Source organism: Eubalaena glacialis, chromosome 2 (assembly GCF_028564815.1).
Source record: "Eubalaena glacialis isolate mEubGla1 chromosome 2, mEubGla1.1.hap2.+ XY, whole genome shotgun sequence".
NCBI classification, from domain to species: Eukaryota; Metazoa; Chordata; class Mammalia; order Artiodactyla; family Balaenidae; genus Eubalaena; species Eubalaena glacialis.
In genome coordinates, this window is record NC_083717.1 from 364,200 (window position 1) to 379,457 (window position 15,258).

General features: G+C 38.8%; 1 protein-coding gene across 1 annotated transcript in view; it reads left to right on the forward strand.

Moving 5' to 3' along the window:
- The first annotated feature begins 1,662 nt into the window (after positions 1-1,662).
- RAB18 (RAB18, member RAS oncogene family) overlaps positions 1,663-15,258 on the forward strand; it is a 29,487-nt gene continuing 15,891 nt past the window's right edge. Inside the window, exons 1-2 of the mRNA XM_061181518.1 lie at positions 1,663-1,914; positions 6,222-6,277. Of these exons, the coding sequence (XP_061037501.1) occupies positions 1,847-1,914; positions 6,222-6,277 (124 nt within the window). The 5' untranslated portion in view covers positions 1,663-1,846. The remainder of the gene's footprint in view (positions 1,915-6,221; positions 6,278-15,258) is intronic.

Sequence of the window (15,258 nt, forward strand, 5' to 3'; positions counted from 1 at the left end):
TACTAGTTAATATAAATGTTTATGAAAATAATTATTTTAAAACAAAAAATTAGTGAAAAAGTGGCACTATTTTATGTTTTTGCAAATCTCTTTAATGTCTGGCTTAATAGAAAATAGCTGAATTCTAAGATCTGGTTCTGCCTTCAATCTGTTTTGCTATCACACTGTATATAGCCTCTGGAAAACTCCACTATGGTATCAAAGAACCAGAGTGAAAAAAGTAAACAGCATCTTGAATAACTATGAACATAGTTTGATCTTGTGTATGTCCCTGAAGGGGATCTCTAGGGATCTGGGGACTACACTTTTAGAATCACTGCCCCAGAGCAGGAGAACGTGACAATATTGTGAGTCTCACTAATAAGCTCTTGATGCCATGGCCAAAAGTAGGCTGGATAGTCTTGATTGAGGTTTCAAGTGCTATTTTGAGAGGTTGAGGTTGCCTGGTTGACATCACCTTCCAATGTTAGGAATGGAAGAATGTTCATTCAATTAATTCATTTAACAAATATTTATTTAGCACATATTGTATGCCAGGAACTACTCTAGACGCAGAGGGTAGAACGAACAAAACAGAAAAAAAAAATCCTTGCTTTCATGAAGCTTCCCTTTTCTTTGGGGAAGATTAGACAGTGAACAAAGTAGTAGAATATATATCGGAGGGCAGTAAGTATATGCAGAAAAACAACGAAAAGAGGTATAGGGAATGTTGGAAGGATTTGCAGATTTCGAGTAGTGTGTACAGGGAAGGCTTCATTAAGAAGGCAACATTAGAGCAAAGACCTGAAGGAGGTGAAGGAGCCATTTGGGTATCTAACACAAGAGCTTTTCCGGGTATTTACAGGGATTATTTCCTTAATTTATTTTAAATTTTATTAACATGTATTCTTTAATTAAATATCTATTGTATCTGGCATTAGCTGCAGGTAAAAGAAGAGAAGATGGCAGGCTAATGTTTATTTAGTGTCTACCATGTACCAGGCACTTTGTTAGTTACTATACATGAGGTTTGGCGCCCTCACTAAGATTTATAGCTTGCCAAGAAGACAAAGCATGTACATACAATTCCTGCAGTTGTGGTGTAGCAGCTCTTATGAGTAACAGTTGGTTTGAGTTGCACCACCAGAGGTTTGTATGCACCTGATCTACCTGAGGTTTACATCTCTCTTTGAATATGAAGTGAGGTGTGAAGGGTATTTGTCAAACAGCCAGGAAGTTAATAATACCAGATCACACCTTTTATACAGCACTTGAGTTTACAAAGTGCCATCAGAAATTAACTGATTTAATCTTCATAACAATTCTAAGACGCCGGTCTTGTTCGAAGAAGTATAATTGTGCTGACTGAGGGGAACAGGCTCAGAAGTCTAGGTAATGCAAAGCGGTTATACGGTGGCTGGGACCTAAAATTAAGATAATCTGCCTTCGCGCAGAAGACTTGCCACTGCAATGCAGCTGTTTTGAGCAGCTATTGAAATCAAAGAGCACCATACTCCCCTGACTCAGTCCTCTTCCGAGTACGTGCACCAAGGAAGGACGGTTAAGTGAGGGTTGGAGAAGGGGAAGGGCCTGCGAACCGGGTGAAAACACACCCGGCGCTCTCCCTCTGCGCTTGCGCAAGGGAGGAGTTGCCCTCTCCGGAAGGACACCTGGGACTTGGGTTTGCGCCGACGCAGAGCTACCTCCAGGCGGAACCCGGGCGTGCGGGGCTCCTGCAACCTAAACACCCGGTGTGAAAGGAAGGTGGCCCCGGCGGGGCGGGGCGCATGCGCGGCAGCTCCCCCTGGGGAAGGGCTGAGAGGCGGAGCGGGGCGGCCAGCTGTGAGCGGAGCGGAGCAGGGTCAGGATGGACGAGGACGTGCTGACCACCCTGAAGATCCTCATCATCGGCGAGAGCGGCGTGGGCAAGTCCAGGTGAGGCGGCTCTGCGGGCCGTGACGAGGGTGGCGGGGCCCTTTCCGCCTCGGTGGCCGCTGTCCCCTGGGCCGCGGCGGGAACGGTAAACGGCGGCGGCCGGGCGCGGCCCGGGCTGGGGCGGCCTCCGCTCGCGGCCTCCGGGCCTCCCCGCCGCGCGGCCCCGCCGCCCCGCCGCCCGGTCCACGGCCTCTGCCAGGCCCGGCTCCCTGGATCGCTTCGCCTCCTGTCGCACTCAGAGGAAAACAGTTCCGGGGCCGCCGCCCGGCCGGCGGTTTGCTGTAGAGGAGCCTAGGGCGCGGCGGGCGGGCTTGGGCCCGAGTCCGGCCGAGGGCGAGGCCTCTGGGCCCCGGGGCCAGGCTGCCTGCACCCCGCGAGTTGAGAGGTGTAGCTCTACCGCTGGGGTTTCGGTCGGCCTGCCTCGGAATACGTCAAGTTCTGCACGGGAAGTTTCGCGACGCCGTAGGTCGCATTCCTGGCCTATTATGGTGCATCCCGCAGCCGCTTTTTTTTTCTTTTTTCTTTTTTTTAAAATGAGTCCGTTGTGAAAGAACTCTTCAGTCTTCTGATTGCTTAAGTAATTCACTTTAGTCTAAGACGGTAGAGCTTAAGCTGTGGGCCGCTTTTGAAAATCAAGTGTGATTGTTACTTGTCATTGTGCCGCATCATGTAGAGGTAAAAGAACACATTAGCATGTGTCTCTTCTTTCTTGACGCTTTCTTGGGGGAAAACAACGTTGACAGTAGTTAAGAGTTGAGTATAAGGGAAGACGTGGAGCCTGGGGCGTATTGCAAGAGGGCTGTGATTTCATCCACATCCTAGGACAAAGTTCTCCAGTGAAGGTGTCCTCGCCATATGATTACGAGCTTCTTGTATTCTACGCTGCTTTGATCTTCCAATAATATCCACATTCCAGGAGCTGCAAGCAATTTCATATTTTAGCTATACCTCCTGATAAACTTATCTTTCACATTACTTCGTGAAGTCTTATTTTTTTTAAATACTTGAGTATTTCAAACCTTACTCTGTAAATATATTCCGAAACTTTATGTGTTTTTAAAGCATGACAGTACATTTTCATAGTTTCTCTCATTGAATGTATTCTGCATGTTAGAGTGAGGGATTTGTACCTAAGAAGGAATAAATTAATGAAACACTATGGGCTAAAAAGATAGTATGATTTGTGTGTGTGTGTGTTACTTAAAGGGCTGAATAAAATCATTTTCATGATCACCATCTATTGTATTTGAGGGTTAAAAAGCTAGGTAATATATAAACATTGTCTTAATAGGAATTCCTTGGCCTTGTGACCATTTTCTTCTTGAGATGTGACCCTCATTTAGCTTAAGACATATGAAATTGCTGATTTTGAAGTTAGGAATGGTTGAATGTCGTTTCATGTGGTTCAGCCCCAAACATGGTTGATTGGCACCTTTTCTAAATGTATTAGATGGGTGATTACTTGAAGGCTAACTGCAGTGCAGTGTTCACATAATTGAAGTTCTTCCTCTGGAGTAAAATCTGTTAAGTGGATTTACTGGTTCCCTTGGTTCCCTCCCCTGAAACAAATTTATTTGGATCTAATAAATATGCTCCAGACTTTTTCTCAATAGTTAGTGGTGAATTATCAACTACTCACTGCAAAATTTTAACACCTTTACCTCTTTCAAGAAAGGATTGCATTTAACGAGAAAGTTGGCTTATTTTTCTGGCTAGATATACATTTTTGGTGTATGTCATATGCTATGGAAAAAACTTTGAACACTTTCTGGATAAGATGAGAATAAATGACTCTTTAGAAGCCTATGCTTTTTAAGGTAAGTACAAAAACACTTGTCATGGATATAATCTTACAGGGTTGTTCTAACCAATTGTTTCTATTTCTTTATAAATCTAGAGTTAGTGGAAGTGATATATCACTTGTGTTGTTGAGAAATCATTGCACAACAAAGGATATCTTAACTAATTCAAACTAGTGGGTCATTTTTCCAGTTTATTTCGTACTTGGAGTGTAATGAGTATGTGTGAGAGGAGCCAGGAGATGAGGATGAAACTGGTGCTGCCTCTTGTGTGACCTTTGTCACTCAGACACTCCAGGCCTTCATTTCTTTGTTCGAAAAGTGAGGTTGGGTAGAAATCTCTCAGGCCCTATCACGTGTTAAATGTGTAATAGTCTTTGATTCCGTGGCTAGCCATAGTGAAGTGAAGAAGTAGCAAGGTGTTTCAGAAACTGGGACGGATTATAGAGACCTTCTGTTATTTAAGTTGCTGTCCCTCCTGTGCCCCTTATATCCCATCCTTTTTGACCAATTTCATTTGTAAATTGAGAAATGCATGTTAGTTATAATCGCACTGATTAATTACAGATTTGGTCTTCTCCGAGTGGAATGGTGGTCTCCTTCCATCTACAGCTCTGCATGGAGAGTATTTCGCTCCTTTAACTTTGAAAATATGAAGGGTTAAACATACATCCTTTAGAGCAGTGGCTCTTAATCATTTTCGGGTTGTGGGTTCCTGTCAAAATCTAATAGAGACATAGACTCCCTGCCTAGAGAAATGTACACATAGAATTTAGAATACATTTCGAGCTAATAGGTTACCCCTGGCTAAGATCCTCTGCCTTATACTCGAAGGCTGTATTAAAATTTGTTGCTTTACACCCTTGTCTTTCCTGACAAAATACCATTAATGACAAGCCAGGAAAAACCCCTGGCTCAGTGTCTGCCACGTTGTCGATGTTTAATAAATAATAGCCAATACCATTGTTATTATTTATGTTATTATGGTGTTATCATTATTACTACTCAACAAGGTTCTACGTTTTTGTAATAATATTTTCTTTGGTGACTGAGTATAGATACACAACCTTTCTATTCTTAAATTGTGAGTAACTGAAATTTTTAGTGAAATCTTCACTATTATTGATTTGAAGTTTAATGTTGGGGAGAGAAGAAAATTCTTATGAGTAGTGTTTTAAGATTCTTATTAGTGCTGTCACCTAATTCATGTTGGAGGTAAGTGAAATTAGTTATAGTCAAGAGTGTTCAATGTTAAGTAGAAAAATCTACAATATGATTCTTTTTACTTTGCTTTTGTGGTGCTGGTTTTGTGATCAACAAAATCAAAACCAGGAAAGGGAGAGTTAATCCTTCAAATAGAATTAATGACACTGGGTTTGGGAACTACCAAGAGGCCATTACGTTTTGCAACCCTGTGGACCAAAAAAAAAAACTCTTTAGCAGCAATAATTATAATCTATAGAAATATTCATACATTTTTTTCCTGCAATTCAGACATGAGATAGCTATTGTCTTGATTTTATTAATGCAAATAGGTCAATAGAATGGTCTCGTCCTACTTAGGAGATCATGTGAGGGGCAATTGATTAATTTTATAAATCTAGGGCTTTAACAAAAGCTAAGATTTTATTTTTGAAGAGCTTCTAATAACTGACACTTCTGCCTTATGTTAAACAAAATAATTCTGGGAGACAAAATCTTGGAGTACTCTTACGGTATCTTTTCATTTCATGCCTTCCTTTCTAGTTTCTTTACCATTTCCTAGGTTTAGTCCTTCATGATCTCTTACTATAATCATGGCAGTTGTCTTCTGTTGTTTTTCTTGTATTTTTTTGCTGGCATTAAGTTTTCAAGATAAAGAGCAGTTCCTGCCATTCCTTTTGGTGAAAGCTTTTGGTAACTCCATGTTGCCTCCTTGATTTCATACACCCTACCCAGCATTTGCCAGAGGCTACCTGCTCTGGCCATCATGTGACCTTTCTGCCTTCACTTTTTATTATATCTCTTTCCACTTAGGTAATAGTCTTACTACTTGTTTCAAAATGCTAGACTTCACACCTTTCTGTTTTTACCTGAATTCAGAGTGAATTATGCATTAGATTTTTTTAAAAATTAATTTGTTGCATTCCAAAAGACTTACTTTTCCCCTTTTTGTCCATGTCAGTTAAAGTGTCACATGTTTGCTAATATCATTTTCTCAGAAGGACATACCAATACAGTTATAAAAAAACAAAAAACAGTCATTTTCACACTTGGGGAATTGAGCAGGGGAGCGTGGGGAATCTATTTTCTAGTAAACTGCTTTGCTTTTGGGATTCTTTAATTGCCGTTCCAATAATTCAATTCCTCTGTATATACCTGCACTGAGGCTGTATTTCTGGGAGCAGACTACATCAGCTATTCTTATCTGCATCTAACTGGTGACAAAATACAACAATCAGGAAGATTTATCAAGTGATTAGAAAGAAAAGCCAAATTACTAATCTGTCTCTTTAACGTCTCTTTTAGCCTGCTCTTGAGGTTCACAGATGATACTTTTGATCCAGAACTTGCAGCAACAATAGGTAAGCCTATGTTTAAAAATTTAGTAGAAATGCCAAATATTTTCTTGCTTCAGGCTGTTTCATCTAACTCCCCCTACCCATCCTCTCACCACCCCATTGCTTCCATGTCTGTCAAAATCTTATTTGTCTTTCAAGTCTTAACTTTGGTAGTCATTAAATTTCTGAGTCCTTTGTAGATCTCACCAAGCAAAAACAGTCCTTTTCTGTTGTCTCATGGTACTTTGTTAACACTGCGGATATTACGATTATCTGTATACACATTCCTGTGCTATGGGTTGTCTGTTATTTAGCAGCATACAGTCATTTGAATGTTTATTGCATGCCAGGTACTGTCCTAAGAGGTGGGTTATAATGTTCAATAATGCAGACTTGGTCTCTGTCATAATGGACCTAGCAGTATCACCCAGCAGTAGAGTGTGTTAATTTTGTATTTTTAGTACAGTACCTTTAGTACAGTACATTTTGTATATTCAGTACAGTATCTGGCATGTATTCTGGCAGCATATTTATTGATATTAGTTATTAAAGACTATTAGAAGCAGTAATACATAAATGCCTTTTAAACATGAAATTTAGATTGCCTGAAAGTGGTTTGCCACACGAGCTTATTAGGATATATGAGAAGATAGAGCTAAATATTCTCGTGTCACATGTTTAGGGAGTAGGTGACAATGTGAAGGAACAAGAGACAGCTTGCAGCAGTAGGAAGAGCTGAGTCAGAGCAGTATAATAGTCTTGGCTCTGCCTTGAATGTTGTCATCTTGAGCAAGTCATTCACTTCCTTGTCTTCTGTAAGTTGAGGAATTTTGGTGAGAGAATACATTTTTCTTCTAGCTCTAAAATTTCATGATCTGATGAGTAGAATGTAGTAAAGATGATCCTTGTATTATTATTAGGCAAAATAAAGAGTTTCTATTAACTGGGTTGATTTTTTTCCCTTTTTATTGTTAAATAATTTCATACTTAGAGAAAAGTTGTAAAAATAGTTCAAAGAATTCCTGTATATCTTAATCAAATTCCCCAAATGTTAACATTTATCACATATGCTTTATCATTCTCTCTCTACATACACATACACAGTATTCTTCCTTTTTTCGAATTGTTTGAGAGAAAATTGCAGACAGTGTCTTCAGTGTCTTTAACCTCTAAGTACTTTAATGTGTATTTTCTAGATGAACATGGATACAGTTCTCCTGTATACAGACAGATTTCATCAGTTGTCCCACTAATGTCTTATATACCAAAGAAAAAGAATTGTTTCTGGTCCGGAATCCAGTCCAGCATCACATATTGAATTTTGTTGTCATTTTTCCTTAGTCTCTTTTAATCTGAACAGTTCTTCACTCTTTCTTTGTCTTTCATGGCCTTGACATTTTTGAAGAGCACATACAGGCCAGTTATTGTAGAATATCCTTCAATTGCATGTGTCCGTGTGTCCTCATGGTTAGATTCAGGTTATGCATTTTGGTCAGGAATTCCTCAGAAGTGCTTGTCAGAGCATGGTGTATATTTGTGCCATTACTGGTGATGGGACTTGGTTCCTTAAGATGATGTACACCAAGTCTCTCCACTGTAAACTGTCATCCTGTCATTCCAACTATGGTGGTTGTCCAGCTGTGGTTTTTCAAATTCCATCCTTCCATTTACATTTCTTATTTAGAATTCTGTAAAGAAGAGTTCTTCTTTGTTTCTTTCTATCAGTATGAGCTCACGGTGCCTCTAAATGTTTAATAAATTATATCAGGCATTACTTAGCTTTTGTATGACGTGTTAACATTGACAGATTTACTGTTATGTGTGTAAAAGGGAATCATTTAAAACACTAGTAATTCAAAATCTATTTAATTTGGTTTTGGTATATTATTTGCTCCTTTAAAAAATCAGTTATTAATAAAACTTGATTTTGCTCAGAACATACCTGGTATTGGATAAGCGAGGAGTAGAAGATAATAACTGGCAGGAAAATAAACTTGCCTAGAGTTAAAATTTTCCTAAGGGAGTGATCTTATATATACTATAAACTATCTGTCTTCGTTTCAAACCCAAATGTAACTGGGGACTTGCAGATTGACAGATCATTCGTTGTCTTTATTACTAAAAAGGCTTTGCTTTAAAAGCAAATACTAAGATTGTAGCATACTGATGAGAATATACATAATTTGTTCCACCAATGGGCCTTGGGTCTTGAGAAGTATCTTTTACATTTCGACATCAGATAATTTTCTGCCCTAGGTTATAACCAATATACATGAGTTTTTGAAATAAAAATAATTAGCCCAGTTGTTAATGGCCATATGAAAATTAGTATTTACCTCACAGTATAATAGTAAGGAAAGCACACCTTTATCTTTCAGTAATACAGTGAGACACTCAAGTTTCTGTCTTGTATAAAATACTCTATTAAGGTAATTGTTGGATTTGGGGTTTGAAGATGGTACTATAGAGTTGGCATTTTCTTCTTTTGCTTTCTGGCAATTGACTAATAACAGAGGGAGAAACTAAAACCCCAACCCCATAGTCCACTATACTGGAAGGCAGCTAAAGCGCCAAGCCACAAAATAGGTGGTATGGCTGCCAAGAGCAGTGGGGACCAGACAGGCCGCCTGCAGGAGAAAGTAGGCGATGCCAGGGCTGCAGAGCTCAGAGCCAGCAAGAGGTGCTTCATGAGGTTGAGGGGCCCACTGTGAGGTGCAAAACCTATATCCCTTGTTTGTAAAAGCAAAATGGCTTCTTAAGCTAATGGCAGGAGTTGCCCTGCATCTGGTTTGGTTTTAAGAAGTTGGGAAGGTGAAGCCAAACAAGGAGTCATACAAACCAGCCATTTTTGCGTTTTGTCTGTCTCTGTAGCTGTAGGGGAGGAGATGCCTTTGAAAAACCTCAAGGTTGCCTATCTCTTCCGAATGTTGAGAAGTAAAAAACTAACTGATTCTCATGTAAAACCCTGAATCAAGACAAAATTTTGCCAGTGCAGAACTGATCCACTATGGCTTTCTGCATGAACCTCCTGCAAATAGCTTGTCCAGGAAAACCTCACCACTTTCAACTATGACTTAGTAAAAAAGAATCCAGCTCAAGGCCACTACCACCATTCAATAATCGAAAAGGAAGAAAGGAATGGAAAAACAAAGGACAGTTGAAGAATCCTCACCAGAAAAAAATATTTCTGTAAAGAAGATGAAAATAATGACCAAACATTTTGCCATGAATTTAAAAGCCTTAATGGAAATATTTATCAGTGAGAGCACAAAACAGTGATATAAGAGGTCGGGGAAGAGATAGTGCGACTACATGAGAAAATGCAGTGAGCTGATTGAGTGGAAAGAAAGAAAAGATAAAATAAAACCATCACTGAAATGAAGTTGAGATTGGAAGGATCACAAGGGACAGTAGAAACTGGGAAACACAATAAAGAACATAGAAGCTAGGAATGGAAAAGTGGGTAGAATTTACCAAAGTGAAGAAGAATATTAAAACAAATTAGAGTGAGAAAATGATAGATACGGAAATCAGAAAAGGAGATTTTACATAGTCTGTTTGAGTTTTAAAAGAAGAAACATAATGAAACACAACCAATATTTAATGATATATAATCCGAGGTAACATTTCTGACATAAAAATAAACACACACAGACAAAATTGTAAGAATATTTTGACCAGGTTTTTGTTTGTTACATGGGAATGTTTGGGGGGAAAATAATAAGCATTAGATTTCTCTTTTTGCTATAGTCAGGCCATAAGATGGTGCTTAATCAGGTCTTTACCAGAGGTATTTAATCAACTGCATAGATACAATTGGTTGAAATTTAAGCATGGATATAGAAAGTAGTTACATTAACTTTATATAGTATGATTAAATAGGCAAAATTTGCTTCATGCTTTTTGTTTTTGTTTTTTTAATTTACCCTATTTTAGGTAACCTTTGAATACAAAAAGAGCACTTTAAGTAAAAATTTTCAAATAAAGAAATTAGAAATTTTAAAACTGGCTCTCTACTTAAGACAGGCTCACAAACTATTTCTTAATCTCTAAGACTTATATTTGTTACAATATGTGAAAGTGTTTTTTGAGGGTTGATACATTTCAACTAAAGTTAGACAAATTTTGCTTGTTGTTGGTTGACTTTAGATCAGTGATTCTTATCACTCCCTTGGTAAGTTTTTAGAAATACCCATGACTGTTTGGCTTCTAAGGGCAGGTGTCAGATCTATTTCATCCACAAGTTACCTTATAGTTTGGGCTTACTTAACAGAAAGATAATTTAATTAAAATGCAAAGTAGTTTATACATCTTGTTTAATGCCACAACATAAACTTGTTAAAATACTTGGGAATATGAGATAATTCAGAAAGTAAAATAGAACTATTCTATTTCATATAATTTCATTCAATTAAACATGTTAAAGTAATAAAAATGGCCCTGACATTTCTTTATTTAGAATAATGACAAATGGTCTTGATCATATATAGATTGCTTCTTTTTTTTTTTTTAAGACACCAATTGTACTTGAACATTTGTTATATATATATATATTTTTTAATTTATTTATTTTTGGCTGTGTTGGGTCTTCGTTTCTGTGCGAGGGCTTTCTCTAGTTCTGGCAAGCGGGGGCCACTCTTCATCACGGTGCGTGGGCCTCTCACTATCGCGGCCTCTCTTGTTGCGGAGCACAGGCTCCAGACGCGCAGGCTCAGTAATTGTGGCTCACCGGCCCAGTTGCTCCGCGGCATGTGGGATCTTCCCAGACCAGGGCTCGAACCCGTGTCCCCTGCATTGGCAGGCAGATTCTCAACCACTGCGCCACCAGGGAAGCCCCTATAGATTGTTTCTTTCTTCCGTTCTACTTAGAGGCTTTATTAGGAAAGGTTGTGATTTTTTTCATATGCCTTTTCAGCACTGACTAATGGTTGATAGACCTTTTTATACTGAAATGTCCTTGCTTTCCTAGATAAGCCTTCACTCATTTTGTTTGATGTATTTCTGGATTCTGTTGACTAATTTAGAATTTTTACATCTATTTTTATATGTAAGATGGTCTCTCCTTTTCTGTATTTTTAAAAAATCAGAATTTGGTATTAAAGTTGTATTAGTTTATACAATGAAGAAGCTTTCCGTCTTTTTAAATTGTCCTTACTTGCTTAAATACTACTGGAATTATCTGTTCTGTGAAGGTTATATTTCGTCTGAGTCAGTCTGATCCTGCTTCTTCCTCACTGTTACAACCTCTTCAGGTGCTCTGTTTCTTAGGACAGTCTTAGGAGTGCAGCTAGGAAGGAAAATCCCAACTCACTTGTTAAGTTAGTTGCATGTAGTATCTTTTTTTTTTTGGCCAGCACACAGGATCTTAGTTCTTGGTTCCCAACCAGGGGTGGAACCCGTTCCCCCTGCAGTGGGAGCACTGGACCACCAGGGAAGCCCCTGTAGTGTTCGTGTAAACTCTTCATTATCTGTGTTTATGTTCCCTCATTTCTAAACTTGTACATTTTTTTGGTCTTTTCCTTAAGGAATGTATCTATTTTATTGTTTGAGGAATTGCTTTATTTTTTCCCCTCTTTCTCCTTCCTACTTTTATTTTGGTTTATTTTGTTAGTTTCTTAAGATGAGTATTAAGTTCCCTTCTTTTTAGTCTTTATTCTTTAATAAAGATGTCCTCTAAGAACAAGTTTTACTGTGTCCCATAGGTTGTGATAGACTGTTTGTTTTTCATTGCTCTCTGCATAGTTTAAATGTTCAGTTTTGCTTTCCTCTTTGAATATTTGAAATCTTTGATTTAGGAATGTGTTTCCTAATTTCCAGGCTTTTTTGGGTCGTTTTATTTCTTATTTATTGGATAATGACTTCCATTTGGAGTAAAGCCACCCACCCCTCTGCCAGCCTCATGTCCATCAGCAAGAGTCAGGTTAGCCTCAGAATTTAGGCTACTTCTGACAAGACCTTCCTCCACACCCCTCTTTCCTCTCCAGATGTTCTTATCTTGCTACTGCTAGCCGCCGTAAGACCATCAGGCATCATAACCGTTTTTCCCTCTAAGTAGTCTCCACGGAAAGCCCTGGTGTCTCTTCATTTCCCAGACTCGGATCTTCGTAACGTTGTTCACCTTCTTTTCTTGCCTCCAGTGCTCACTGCTTCTCAGCTCTGTCTTCTGGGGGAGCAGAGCACTCAGCACATTTCACTGTTAATACTTTTTAGGTTGTTTGTAAACTGAGACTTGGGGATCTAGGTCCTCCTAATCTTGTTCTCCTTGGATCCTTAAAGCTTTTATGGTATCTGTTCTTCTGCCTCATTTTTCTGCTATGGATTCCTTCTAATGTATTTTTCATTTCAGTTATTGTATGGTTCATCTCTGTTTGTTCTTTAAATCGTCTAGCTCTTTGTTAAACATTTCTTATATCTTCTTGGTCTGTGCCTCCATTCTTTTTCTGTGATCTTGGATCATCTTTATTATTGTTACTCTAAATTCTTCTTCAGGTAGATTGCCTATCTCCACTTCATTTAATAGTCCTTTGGATTTTTGTATTGTTCCTTTGAAACATATTTCTCTGCCACCTCATTTTGTCTGACTTTCTGTGTGTGTGGTCTCCTTTCTGCAAGCTTCAGGATCGTAGCTCTGCTTGCTTTTGGTGTCTGCCCCTGATGGGTGAGGCCGGTCATGGAGCTTGTGCAGGCTTCCTGGTGGGAGGGACTGGTGCCTGTCCACTGGTGGGTGGAGCTGGGTCTTGCCCCTCTGGTGGGCAGGGCCGTGTCAAGAGGGTGTGTTTAGAGGTGGCTGTGGGCTCAGTATGACTTTAGACAGCCGTCTGCTGATGGGTGGGGCTGTGTTCCTGTCTTTCCAGTTGTTTGGTCTGAGGTGTTCCAGCACTGGAGCCTGTAGGCAGTTGGGTAGAGCTGGGTCTTGGGGTCGAGCTGGACATCTCCGGGAGAGCACACACCGATTAATATTCCCTGGGCACAGGAATTCTCTGGTGGTCCAGCATCCTGGACTCAGCACTCCCACCCCAGAGGCCCAGGCCTGACCCTATTTCCTGGCTTCTGGGGTCTCCCGTGTCCTCCCTTCCACTCCCACTGCCCATGCAGGTCACAGCACTGTAGGTGCTGCAGCAAAAACACCTGAGACCTTTAGGTGCAGGTAAAATGCCTCAGAGTGGTTACATACATACCTTTCACATCTTTTGTGAGATTTAGCCCTAAGTATTTTATAGGTTTTTATGTACAATGGTAGTAAATTTTTAAAAAATATTGTTTCTTTTCATTACTATTATATAGAAATACTGTTGATTTTTTAAACGTTTATTTAGTGTTCTCCAACCTTGCTAAACTTGATTGTTCGTTCTACGTGCTTTTTTAATCCCATAGATTCCATTGGGTTTCTATATTCTTCCTTTCCAATCTGGATGCCTTTTATTTCTTGTTCTATTGCCTTGGCTGAAGATCTCCAGTGCAGTGTTGTGATGAGAGCTGATATCCTTCTTTTGTTCCTGATATTAAGGGGAAAACATTCAGTCTCTACCACTGAGTGTGCTGTTAGTTGTATCTTTTCATAGATGCTGTTTATCAGGTTGAGGAAGTTTCCTTCTATTTCTGGTTTGCTGAGAGGTTTCATTAGGAATGCATGTTGGATTTTGTTAAATTCCTTTTCCACATTTGTTGAGATGTTCATATGAAGTTTCCTTTTTGGTTTAAAATAGTAAAATCCACATTGATTTTTTTTTTTCCCGTGTTATATCAACCTTTCATTTCTGAAATAACATCACTTGGTTGTGCTGTACTGTTCTTTTACACCTATTTGGATGACTTATGGTAAAATTTTGTTTAGGATTTTCATCTATGTTCATGAGGGATATTAATCTGTAGTTTTCTTTAATTATAGTGTCTTTGTCTGGTTTTGGTGTCAGGGTACTGTAGAACGCATAGACTGACTAAGGAAGTATTCATTCCTCTTCAGTTTCCTGCAAGAGTTTGTTTGTAATGGATTATTATTTAAATATTCAGTAGAATTCATTTGGGGCCTGGAGTTTTTTCGTGGAAAGGTTTTATCCACAGATTTAAATTCTTTCATAGATATAGGATTCTCCGGTTATCTATTTTTTATTGTGAAAATATACATAAGATAAAATTTACCATTTTAACCGTTTTTAAGTGTATGATTCAGTGGCACTAACTATGTTCACATTGTTTTGCACCCATCAATACTATCCATTTCCAGAACTTTTTCATAACCTCAAACAGGAACTCCACCAATTAAGCAATAACTCCCACTCCACATTTCCTCTCAGTCCCTGGTAACTTGTTCTGCCTTCCGTCCCTATGAATTTGCCTGTTCTAGATACCTTGTATTAGTAGACTCATACAATATTTGTCCTTTTGTAATTTGCTTATGTCACTTAACATAATGTGTTTAAGGTTCATCCATGTTGTAGCATATATCAGAATTTCATTCCATTTTATAGCTGTATGTATTGGAATTTCATTCCATTTTATGGCTAATAATGTTCCATTATATGTACATACCACATTTTGTTTATCCATTCATCTGCCCATGGACACTTGAGTTGCTTCCACCTTTTGCCTTTTGTGAATAATACTGCTGTGAACATTGTTGTAGAATTATTTGAGTTCCTGTTGTCAGTTCTTTTGGGTGTGTACCTGAGTGGAATTGCTACATTGTATGGTAATTCTATTTTTAGCTTTTTGAGGAACTGCCAAACTATTTTTCACAGTGAGTGTACCATTTTACATTCCTACCAGCAATGCACAAGCATTCTAATTTCTTAATGTCCTTGTTAACACTTGTTATTTTTCACTTTTTTCTTTAATTGTAGCTGTTTTAATGGATATGAAGTAGTGTCTCATTGTGGTTTTGATTTGCATTTCCCTAATGGATAATGATGTTGAGCATCTTTTCCTGTGCTTATTGGCCATTTGTGTATATTATTTGGAGAAGTGTCTATTCAAATCCTTTTCCCCATTTTTGAATAAGGCTTTCT